This window comes from Larimichthys crocea, chromosome XXI (assembly GCF_000972845.2).
Source record: "Larimichthys crocea isolate SSNF chromosome XXI, L_crocea_2.0, whole genome shotgun sequence".
NCBI lineage: Eukaryota > Metazoa > Chordata > Actinopteri > Sciaenidae > Larimichthys > Larimichthys crocea.
The window spans coordinates 10,238,437-10,250,965 of record NC_040031.1 but is presented as its reverse complement, the minus strand read 5'-3'; the positions used below and the strand labels follow the sequence as shown (position 1 = coordinate 10,250,965).

Here is a 12,529-nt window from a genome sequence, read left to right as displayed (position 1 = left end):
TGTATCAACCTTTGTCAGAAATTATGGATCAAAGCGATTTTACAGTGGCGTAATATGGACTAGATGCATTTGCCATATATTCTGTAATACGGGCGCACTTGATTTTTTACACTAGACTATCGTTTTGTTTTCTCGAGATCTTGAATTAATTATCTCGTTATCATGGGAAAACGGGTGGAATAAAATGTATGTGTGTATGTATGTGTGTATGTATGGCCTTTTAGGGCTTCCGTAGCAGAGCACATGACTGTGCAAAGGTTATATGTGTTCCCAAAGCTGATGTATAGACAGAGCAGAGTGTAACTTCATCAGAGTCACAGCTCCATCATGTTTGCATCTGCAGTTTTATTCGTGCTGGCCGTTCTCCTCTTCCTGCTCCTCTTTCCGACCCACAGGTCCAAGAACTTCCCTCCGGGGCCCCGAGCGTTCCCCATCTTGGGAAACTTGCTGGAGCTGAATTTGGAGAGCCCCATTGCAGATTTTGAAAAGGTAAAGTTGAATGATCTTGCTGTATTTCTTCACTGAATTGATGTACAGGTGGATTATTTAAGATTTGATAACAGAAATGGGTAAAACTCTACAGTGACACATTTTTTAAAATCCTAAAAATCATTTTTGTATCTGTGTTTCTGCAGTGTGATCATACTGTATGCGTCTGAATTTATATGAATTCTTATTATTATAGTTTTTAGCTAAGGGATTGAAAAAAATGTGTATTTTTCCATTAAATACATTTAAATTAAATGTAGGGATTAGGGATCATCAGAATCAAAAACAGGATTGTAGAGCCTCCTACTTATTTTCCTCTTCACTCCTGTCTGCTTGTCTCTGGTGCAAATCCAATACCAACAACAAAATGTTAACAGTGTCAGTTTTTCAGTTCAACACTATGAACGCTTGTGGAGTCTGAGATGTATTGCAGTGTCACTGTCTACTGTTGTTTTGTTTTTTTGGTTATCTATCTAGTTCAGTATTTTCGCTGGTAACATTTACTTTTGGTTCATTTCTAAACTGTAGCATGATCAGAGACTTTTCATTTCTTTTCTGTGACAGTGAACACAACACACACCCTTTCAGTGACAGTTAGTTAGTAGCTCAGTCTGTATAGGGGATTTGGCTTGGGAACTATAGAGGGTGGCTGGTTGAAGTCCACCACATACCAAAGTATGGAAGTTGGACTGGTGCCTGAATCATCAACAGCCCTACTGTCTTACCTTAACCCTAAATTCTGGACCTTTAAAGTGAGGTAACTCTAAGTCTGTTAAAATTGGATGTAATATTGACGACTGGGCTGAATACAGGTCAATCACCTCAACCCTTGTAATTATAATCTACTCTGTCTCTGTCCCCAGTTGGCCAAACGTTATGGTAACGTCTACAGCCTTTTCATTGGTCCCAGGCCTGTGGTCGTCCTCAACGGGCTACAAGCCATGAAAGAAGCTCTGGTCAACAAAGCCGCTGACTTCTCTGGCAGACCTCAAGATCTAATGGTTAATCGTGCTGTAATCGTGAAAGGTACGCAGCAACTATATGACTTTGACAAGACTCTGTTCCCTGTACACATGTAGCCTCCCTCGTCTCTTACATAACTGTATCAACAAGTAAACACGTGTATCTGTCGTGGTTAATAATCAGTAAAAGGTTCTTTTTTCTGACTTTGATGGAAGTTTTATTTGCTGAATTAAGTTGAATTTCGTTTCCAACATGTACTCGCCCAGTCTGTTGTGATCTATAAGGGTTATTTTGATTGTGCAGAGTCTCGTGTTTTATACTCCCCACGATAAATTCCACAAACCAGATGGAGAGATTTACTTTCAGCCGGCTGAATGGCAGCCGTCTTCCAGCCAACTCCCAGCCAACTCCCAGCCAAACTGGAGTGATGCCCACCTTCTCCTGGGCCTGTCTATTTTTTACTCTAACTCCACCTATTCATTGAATTACAGGGTATGACCAGGAGATGGCACTTCCCTTTTCTACCTGGAGTAAATGTAAAATAAAATAAAATAGTTACACTAAATGAAGTTAATATGTAGGATACTTATGTTGCCTACATTGCCATTTATTTCATATGCAAAGATGCAAATGAAATACAGCGTAAAACAAAATGCATAAACTAATGCTTAATTTAGTTTCTGTTGATCCCAGCATTAAATACTTTTCACAGTATACAGATGGGACTAGTATGTGCAACCAGAGTCAGTTTAGTGCACGTGACAGCTTCACGGTCACAGTTATGCAGGGGGTACATATCACAGGAAATGAAAAACAAAGCTTGCTATAAAATGCACACCTGCATAATTTTGTTTCTTTTTACCCCAGCATCATGTACCTTTAACAGCAGGTCTGACAACAGAACACTCAATGGTGGATGGGGGATTTATTTATTGTATTTTATTTTATAAAGCAGCAAGGAAAATATTTAATATCTTAAAAACAAGTATTAGTATTTGATGGAGAGAACATGTCCTTTCCAGAGGTTATGACTTGTCTATCAGTCTACAGGCATGTAGACCACATTACATTTTCATTATAGGTGATATTCTGGATCAGAAGGCTATTGTTTCGACATATATGAGTAGCTTATATACAGTTAACCCAATTAAAAAGCACATATTTGAACCTATATATTGCAGGAAAAGCTGGGTACTCATAGTATGAAAAATAAAATGACTGGTTCTACAAATAAATGCGACTGATGTGTCATTATATATGACACTAAGATTATTAATGCTGATGCAACAATGTGTAAGTAGCATTTTTAATGCCGTGGCTGCTACAGGTGGAGCTGGATTGACTGATTCATATTCGTTTAGGTAGTTTAATCCAGTGTTCCTAACAAAGGCGCCACGCTGAGTATAAAGCACTCAAGTTGAGTAAATGTACTTTAAGTTCCAAAGATACTTTACACTGGCTGGTGGTATTACTAATGATAGCAGCAATGTATACTTTATCTATACACAAACGTGTGAACCATCAGTTTAACTCTATGTTCCTAAAACTTAAACCTAAAAGTATTTTAAAGTGATGTACTTTCTCTTTCTCAGTTCTGAGTTGACCTTTTTTTCATGTAGCTCACGCTCCCGGAGTGGTTCTAGCAGATTATAACCCGGCCTGGAAAGAGCAGAGACGCTTTGGTCTGATGACTCTGAGGAACTTTGGTCTGGGGAAACACTCCATGGAGCAGAACATCCTGGGACAGACACGTCGCATAATAAAAGTATTGGAGCAGAGTGTTGGTACGTCCGCTCTGCAAATGAGATTAAGCATCAGACTCTAGAAATGAATCATCTGAACTGTGAACTTTTTAAATCTTACCTGTGATTTAGGTCATTAGTGGTCAAGTCCAACAATGATTGGTTTATTTTGTGTTACCAGGTGAGTCCATGGATCCCAAACTGTTGTTCCACAATGCCGCCTCCAACATCATCTGCCAAGTTCTGTTTGCTAAGGAGTTCGACTACGAGGACGAGTTCATGAAGTTTTTTGTTGGCCTTTTTCACGAGACGTCCAAAATAATCAACGGACGCTGGGGTATGGTGAGTGACCCCACTCTTACTGTAGATATGAAGGGCCATTTTCAGGTCATTATACACTAATGGAAACATATTAATAAATACTGTACTCCATTGCTGCCAATAAATCCTTCTGGACCTTAACCAAGATGTGACATGACATTAACCCAGGCTGTGTTTTCTTTAGTTACAGCACATTTAACTCGCAGGGCAACCATATAAACATCCAGTGTATGATATTTTAGTCTTTATAATTTAATTTTGAATGTTTCCCTCCCATACAGATTTATGATTCAATGCCCATGGTGCGCAACCTGCCATTGCCCTTCCAGAGAGCCTTTCAGCTGTTCAAGGTATGTTTTGTATCACAGATATTCATTCATTTAGCTGATCTGCAAAGCTGCTTTGAGCTTAACGCCAACATCAGCATATATGTTCACAATTAACAGCGTAGCATGTTAGTTAGACACGTTATATTTAGTTAATCAGCTAAAACAAAGCTAAGGCAAAGTGATGATGGGAATTAGTTTTGCAGATATTATTATTTTATTAATAGCTGGATTAATAGAATTTGAGATTATGGAATCACCAAAGATATTTCATAATAAAAAAGTAAGAAGTAATGCAGGAAAGAAGGAAACATTTCAAGGAAAACTGTGGTGAAGTTGACAGCAGGGTGATGCATGAGGCATGAAGGACCATTCTGTCTTAGCAGGTCACTTTGACTGAAGGCAGAACTAACACAGCCTAGTGTCAGGCTGAAATAATACCTGTGTCAAGATGCCACGAAGTGCAACTGTAAGACCTGGAAAATGAAGCACGACTTTCAAACAGACTTTAAAGATCGGTGCCCTTGAGAAACCTTGAATCTGATCATTTATTCATGGAATGTCTCTAAAACTTAATGAACCTGTTTATTATTTTTATTTATTTATTTTGAAACATTTATTTCTCGCTAGGCTTCACATGAAAGACGTCTGGAGGTGCTGGCTGAGAACAAAAAGACCAGAGTTCCTTTTAAACCGCGGCATTTCATAGACTGCTACCTGGACGAACTGGAGAAGGTGCGTGTCTTTTTCTGAACGGTGTTATGAACTGGCATGTTGTTCGTGGTGTTTACTCGCTCTTTCTCTCTCTTGTCCGGCTGCAAAGAGAGGAGACGATGGTTCGTCCTTTTCTGAAGACCAGCTCTGTGCATTTCTTTTGGATCTTCACTTTGCTGGGACTGACACGACCGCCAACACGATGCTCGCTGCCTTCCTCTATCTCATGAATTATCCACAGATACAGGGTACGTCTATGATCTCCACTTTACAGGACACATTGACGTTGTATCCGTGGCTTCACCTGCAGGTTTCTCATGAGTTGTTGTGAAACTCACAAGTGTGGTGGCAGTCCTGCCTCTAATACGTCCTGTCTAATCCAAACATCCAAAGACATGGCTCGTAGGTGGAGCTGGGGTGAACTGAATGAAGCCTGTGTGCTCAAACAAACCATCTGTACCGGCACCCACTTGTCAATCAAAGCGGCAACGCTGTTAATTCTGCATAAATGAATATAGAATATAATTTGAACAGGCTTCACTTGACAGCCACGGAGGATTATATCTTGACTAACAATTAATAAATTGCCATAAAACTGAGTGCAGATATTCATCAGGAAATCTACAAGTCACTTGTTTTATCAGCATTTTGGATCGTGGCTGGTGCTTTGTGCCACATAAGCTGAGAAAGATCTTGCGTTATCCTCTCCTGCTGTCTCACCATGCTTTCTGTCTTTTCTGTGTTCCTCAGAGCGCTGCCAGCAGGAAATAGACAAAGTTATGGATGGGAAGGACGAAGCCAATTTTGAAGACAGACATCAGATGCCATATGTGCAGGTACAAGGATTACTGGGTCGTATATCTGAGATGTTGTCTCGATGCTACAGTGCGATGCTCTAACAGCTGTCTTTGTCATGCAGGCTGTCATACATGAGATCCAGAGGATGGCGAACACTGTTCCTCTCAGTGTTTTCCACTGCACCACTAAAGACACAGAAGTAATGGGATACTCCATACCTAGGGTAAGTATGAAAGTATGAAACTACCAAGTGAAGATTGAACCCTGATTGAACCCAAGGGTTTCAAAGGACAGGAAAGAGGATCGACTCCGCCGTGGGAGTCGTAGTTATGTGTTTACATTTTCATAGACCTCCTCTCCTCTTTGTTTTTTGTTCTTCAGGGAACCACGATAATCCCCAATCTGTCCTCGGTGCTGTCTGAGGAGGGACAGTGGAAATCCCCTCATGAATTCGACCCTGAAAACTTCCTCAACGAGAAGGGAGAGTTTGTGAAGCCGGAGGCCTTCATGCCTTTCTCCACAGGTGAGTGGAAGTAATCATTACATCCAGAGAGATCCTGAAAGGTCCTCTTAAAGGAAATATCACCAGTTTATGGAAAATCTGTGGTGTTTTTTACCCGCAGGTCCTCGTATGTGTCTCGGAGAAGGTCTGGCTCGTATGGAGCTCTTCCTTATCACGGTGACTCTGTTGAGGAGGTTCAAGTTCATCTGGCCCGAGGATGCAGGAAAGCCGGACTTCACTCCTCTTTTTGGAACGACCCAGACCCCCAAACCTTATTCCATGAAGGTCCAACTCAGAAACAATGAACAAAATTAAACTTGTTAAAGCTGCACTAATCAATATTTTTTATATGAACGATGGATCAAACTGACTGTGAATGTGCTTTTACCAGAGCCAGGTGTGATGATTATTATTGTATGATATATTATATATCAGTTTTCCTTTGTTGTGAATACAAAACTTATAAATTGTATAACTTACTAACTTTGTCAAGTGCTAAACAAGGAATGGTTAATAAAGGATGTTTTTATGGGAACAGAGTGTCCACAATAGAAAATGTTCATCGCCTGGGGAGTGCCCTTTTGATGCAATTTGTGTACAAGTAAATAAAAAATGAACCAAAGAACAGATCTAGAGTCACAAAAAACAATTAAAGCTGCAAGCAGCGATGGTCGGGCCCTCGCACATATCGAAATGTGCATGTCTTAATAACCACAAGAAGTCTCAGACAGCTCTTAAGGTGCTTCCTGCCAAATTTCTTCTTTATCTTTTTATGGATCGCCACACCCACACCATTTCCCCAAAATTCATCATTTTGATAACTTTTACTCAGGAAGTCTATATGAACACACCTACCAAGTTTGAAGTCAATGAGATAAAATCCCTAGGAGAAGCCTATGTGTATACTCAGACAGTGGTATGTGGCTTGATGTGTTGGATGAGCATAGTTAGTGGCAGCATAATGGCTTGTTTACATGGTGTGTGGCATGTATTCAAATGTAATGTGACTGTTTAGATCTTGTAAACATGAACATGACAATGTTAATGAGGTGTTTGTACAGCTCACCTGGCCTAAAGCATGCACTGAATTCCTGCATAAATGCAAAACATCTCCCAAAAGGATGACAATCACCCGTAATTCCTCCTCTTCCTTAAATGGAGATTAGCAACGATGAAACTGTGATCAAATATTCAACCAGGGTATTATGACTGTTGTTCTTTCTCACCTGCCCACCTTTAAAGATGAAAATAACAGAATCAGTGTGAATAATAAAGTAGCATTTATTGTAATTTTGTTCATTATAATAACATTTATGGCGAGGCGGAGTGTATGTCGAGGTTGTCCAGGTTGTCCACCGTCGCAGCCTCTATAGCTGCCAAGAGGTCGACACGTTTCCCTCCGCAGCAGTTTAAGTTTCTGTTTTTTATTTCTTTCTTCTGTTGCCATGCGGATAGCCAGTGTAGTGACCTCATGCTGTTTTCTTGTGTCAGTCTATAAATTCAGGCTCCGGACACCGTCTGGTCTTCACAGGCGGACTGTAATGAATGATAAAGAGATAGAGTAAGTCATGTAAGCAGTAATTAACTATATATTATTATATATATATATATATTATTGTACTTTGATTTAGTTAGATATCTCTCAAAAACTGATGTAAGTTGCAAAACGCTCGTCAGCTCAAAAGTTAACCAAGAATGAAGTTCTTCATTGGGTTTTTTCAGTTGGCTCAATAAAGTAGTTTACATATATAAAGAATATTGGATGAAATTATTTTGATTGTGATATGTCAATCATTACTATTGTGGTTGAGGTACCATTTTAGATAGAAAACATAGTAGGTATATACTTACACATAGAAGCTGACAGGCTTGCAGTATCGCTTCAAGGTTGGGATTATTGAAGGTGGGCAACTTGCTTAGCGAGTCCATCTTGTAGTAGACAAAGAAAACAAGTAATGAGAATTTGTGGGTCAACATTATATATATATATATATATATGTTACTGTATGTGAAGATGATAGGTTTTTGTAATATAATGAAAGTTACAAGAATAACAGTTGTGATTGAGGGATTTCTTTAAGGCATATACATTAGATGAGTTGGAAAATGCAGTAGTAGTAGTAGCTAAAGGGAAGAGTAAGTAAAAAAGACCAAGTAAATAAAGTAAAGAAATCATTTGCAGTAGTGAGAAAGTAGCCCACTGCGCAATGAGACGTTGAAAGGACGTATATTTAACGTCATTTCTCGACGTCGAAATCAGGTCGCCTGAAGGTGCAGAATGAAAGTTTTTATTACGTCTTTTTCGGACGTCCTGCCAAGCTCCAGTTTGGACGTTCACTTGACGCACAAATTAAGTCGAAATTGCACGTCCAAACCTGTCTCCTGAAGGTGCAGAATTAAAGTTTTTATGACGTCTTTTTCGGACATCATATCGACGTCCAGGAGACCTTTTCGAAGTTTTTATGACGTCTTCTTCTGTACGTGGTCTACACTGTAAAACTACTACTACCAGCATTACTGATTTTACGGTTAATTATTGTGTTTGAATCCATAATGTTCTGTAAAACTACAGGTTTTTACCCCTGGAAAAAAAAAAAAAAAAAAACTTGTTTTGCCCAAAAATTAACATTAAAGAAAATTACAGTTTGTGCCATGAAATACAAAAGGATTAACTGTAAATTTGTGCGGTCTTCGACGGACCGACCCAACACTGACATGATCTGCACGTCTCTCCGACGTCCGATGTTTGGTGGGAGTGGAACAGAAAGTAGCAGTTACTCACCTTTTCAAAGTACGGCAGTGAGTTACTCACCTTTTCAAAGTACGGCAGTGACGTATCCAGGTAGTTGAATAGTGAAGAGTTGAAGTCTGTTGTGGTGATGAGTGGAGATTTCAAGGTATTTGAGGGTTCAGGTGTGGGTGTGGCAAGGATTGTGATTGGCCAGTAATAGATACAAACGGACCAATGAAGTCTGACTCTGCATTTACCAATACAGTATTGTGTTTATTTTTGATAAATCTGCGAAAGTTTGAACTTTGAGTGTTTAAATAAGAGAAACGTGAGAAAATGTCAATGCCTGTCTGAGAAAAGTGTATAAAAGTGTGTGGTTAGGGGTTTTACGGCCTTAAAACATATAGGTTAGTTAATATTGAGGCTTAATGTGGTTATTGGTTAGTGTAGTACTGTAGTGTAGAAGAGAACAGAAGTCATTAAATAAACGTAAAGCATGGCAACACGTGGTTAGGCCACACTTCATTCCTGAAAATGCTGCTGTGAAAACAAACATGGGGTATAGGGGATTTTCACATAGACATATATACATAGACATATATACACAGACATATATACACAGACATATATACATAGACATATATACACAGACATATATACATAGACGCCGCATTGAGCGGGTGGGTCGTTGGTCGCGATACGTCACCGGGTCCGCCATATTGGATGTGGCAGGTCTGCCCGTAAACTAATACAAGGAAATGGACTGAACTTCATAAAGCGCCTTTCCACAAAGTTCTTTAAGTTAATGTCTCTTATACACCCATTCACACACACACTAATATATCTGGGAAACAAACAGGCACCAAAAACAACGTATGTAACTTTTAAACTGGCGGCGAGAGGCTGAATGGAAATGCAAAAAAATAAATTAAAAAAACCCGTTGAAATAAATAAAACAATAAATATCACACTATTATTATACTATTGTCATTTTATTTACATAACTCAAACAGCATATTTGACTATAAATGTCAGAAGCATGATTTGATTCACAAAATGTATTACCGCAAACACGTAAGGACCGTTTAAAGCGTCTACTCTGGACGTCAACAACTAGAGAGATGCACGAAAGCCACTTCTTCGTCCTTCTTTCTTCCCACGCAACGAGCCAAAACATCAAACCAGTTCCCAACTACGGTTCGGAGCGAGAGAAGGTTTAAAAAGTTAACACTGTGTTACTTGTTTATAACGCTGTCTAGTGCCTAATCTCAGTACCTTGTGCGTGAAAATAAATATATGAGGTCTCAATTAAAGACATATTCTGAGAAATACTTGCATTTCATGTGTGATTCAATGAAGCACATTGACATTCCTAGGTTGAGCATTACGTTGCCATCAAGTTGGCCTTATGATGTATTTCTAAAACCTCTGCAGGTCTAATACAGGTTGGTTGTGATGACATCTCATTGTAAATTATAGGCATATAAATAACCAAGTGTAACACCCTATCAAGAACATTATTTATGTATGTATGTTGCCCTCTCGCATTATGACGTCAGTGGAACGTTTCTGTTACAGTAACACTGTTACTGTGATGATAAATCTTGAAATATTTATATTTAATATTTAATCTGTGTCTATAATATAATCATCCCTGATGACTCCCAGTATGTCCCTCTGGTGAGAAGAAACCTAAACACACCCCGGACAGTGAGGAAGTGGACACATGAGGCCACAGAAGCACTGCAGGACTGCTTGAGTCGACAGACTGGGATGTACTCTGTGAGCCACCACGGGGAGGACATTGATGACATGACTGATGCATCACTGAGTACATCAGTTCTGTGAGGACACCACACATGCCAGCCCGGACCGTACGCTGCTTCTCCAACAACAAGCCCTGGATCACCAGCGACCTGAAGGTACTTCTGAACGAGAAGAAAAGGGCTTTTTAGGTCTGGAGACAGAGAGGAGCAGAGGAGAGTGCAGCATGAACTCCCGAGATATGCTGAGGACAAGCAAGGAGAACTACAGGAGGAAGCTGGAAGCCAAACTCCAACAGAACAGTGTAAAGGATGACGGGAATGAAGCACATCACAGGGATGAAGGGGAAGGACAGGCAGACATCAGGGAGCCTGGACCGAGCAAACCAGTTCAACCAGTTTTTTAACAGGTTTAGCTCACCTCCTGCCACCTCTCAGACACCCCCTGCCCCCCACACACCTACACTGTCCCAAATGGCTGGAAACACCCCTCAGCATTCCCCTGCACATCACCTCCCCATCTGCCCCCCCTCCTCACCTCCCCCCACTGAGGACACAAACATCAACCACCCAACGGTGACTACAGGCCAGGTAAAGAGGCAGCTGGAAAGACTGAACCAGCTCAACCTGAGCCTGAGTCAGGAGAAGATCCCAAAGCTGTGGAAGACGTCCTGCCTGGTTCCAGTCCCCAAGAAGCCAAGGCCATCCGAACCAGCGGACTACAGACCAATCGCCCTCACATCCCATGTGATGAAAGTCCTGGAGAGACTGGTCCTAGCCCAGCTGAGGCCACAGGTGAGGACGTTTCTGGACCCCCTGCAGTTTACCTATCAGCCCCATTTAGGAGTCGATGACGCCGTCATTTACCTGCTGCAACGAGCCCATATGCATCTGGATGGTGGGAGAGGCACAGTGAGGATCACATTCTTTGATTTCTCCAGTGCTTTCAACACCATTCAGCCTCTGCTACTGGGTGAGAAGCTGCGGGTGATGGGTGTTGACGACGCAGTGATCTCCTGGATTACTGACTACTTGACAGGCCGGCCACAGTTTGTATGTCTGGGCAGTGGGCTGTCTGATGTGGTGGTCAGTGATACAGGAGCTCCACAGGGGACTGTGCTTTCTTCCTTCCTCATTACCTTATACACCACCGACTTTAAGCACAACTCTGAGTCATGTCACCTGCAGAAGTTTTCTGCTGACTCAGCTGTTGTCGGGTGTATAGGAGATGGAGAGGAGGGGGAGTACAGGACACTGATAGACAGATTTGTAGAGTGGTCCGAACAGAACCACCTGAGGCTGAACACCAACAAGACCAGAGAGATGGTGATCGACTTCAGGAGGAAGAAGGCGCCTTCACAGCCACTAAGGATCAGAGGGGAGGTGGTGGAGGAGGTGGAGGACTACAAATACCTCGGAGTGGTGATCGACAACAGACTGGACTGGAAATCCAACACCGAGGCTGTGTACAAGAAGGGGATGAGCAGACTCTACTTCCTGAGGAAGCTGAGATCCTTCAACGTGTGCAGCAAGATGTTGGAGATCTTCTACCAGTCTGTTGTTGCCAGTGCAATCTTCTTTGCTGTTGTTTGTTGGGGCAGCAGCATCAGAGCCAGCGACACCAACAGACTTGAAAAGATCATCAAGAAGGCTGGCTCTGTTCTTGGACTGAGACTGGAGTCTCTCGAGACTGTGGTGGAGAGGAGGACGCTGAATAAACTGTTATCCATCATGGACAATGAGCAGCATCCTCTCCACCACACAGTGGACAGACAGCGGAGCACCTTCTCCCACAGGCTGCTACAGCTCCGCTGTCGAAGGGACAGATACAGGAAATCTTTCCTGCCACATTCCATCACACTGTACAACAAAAGCTAAAGCATAATCTACAGTGACATCACATTTCTCCATACTTTGTACATATCAACACTGCCAACTTGCTGTATATATCTCTGTACAATATATTTTATTTTATCGTATTTACTATTGATTTTTTGATATTTTATTATGTATAGTTTGCTTTATAGTATATTTTTATTTCTTTTTTGTTGTCACTTGTCACTTTGTGTAATGCTGCTGCTGCTGCACTATAATTTCCCAGCTTGGGATGAATAAAGTATATCTATCTATCTATCTATCTATCTATCTATTGTTTTTGATCAGTATCTATCTATCTATCT

General features: G+C 41.1%; 1 protein-coding gene across 1 annotated transcript; it reads left to right on the top strand.

Annotated features, from left to right (window-relative positions):
* Positions 1-222: 222 nt before the first annotated feature.
* Positions 223-6,411, top strand: LOC104929138 (cytochrome P450 2D15-like). Its single transcript, NM_001303344.1, is given in 11 exon segments — positions 223-489; positions 1,353-1,515; positions 3,072-3,236; positions 3,376-3,536; positions 3,797-3,865; positions 4,472-4,576; positions 4,665-4,803; positions 5,306-5,391; positions 5,475-5,576; positions 5,735-5,876; positions 5,977-6,411. Coding segments are annotated over 11 exon segments (1,488 nt in total). The 5' UTR covers positions 223-327; the 3' UTR covers positions 6,171-6,411.
* Positions 6,412-12,529: the final 6,118 nt, after the last annotated feature.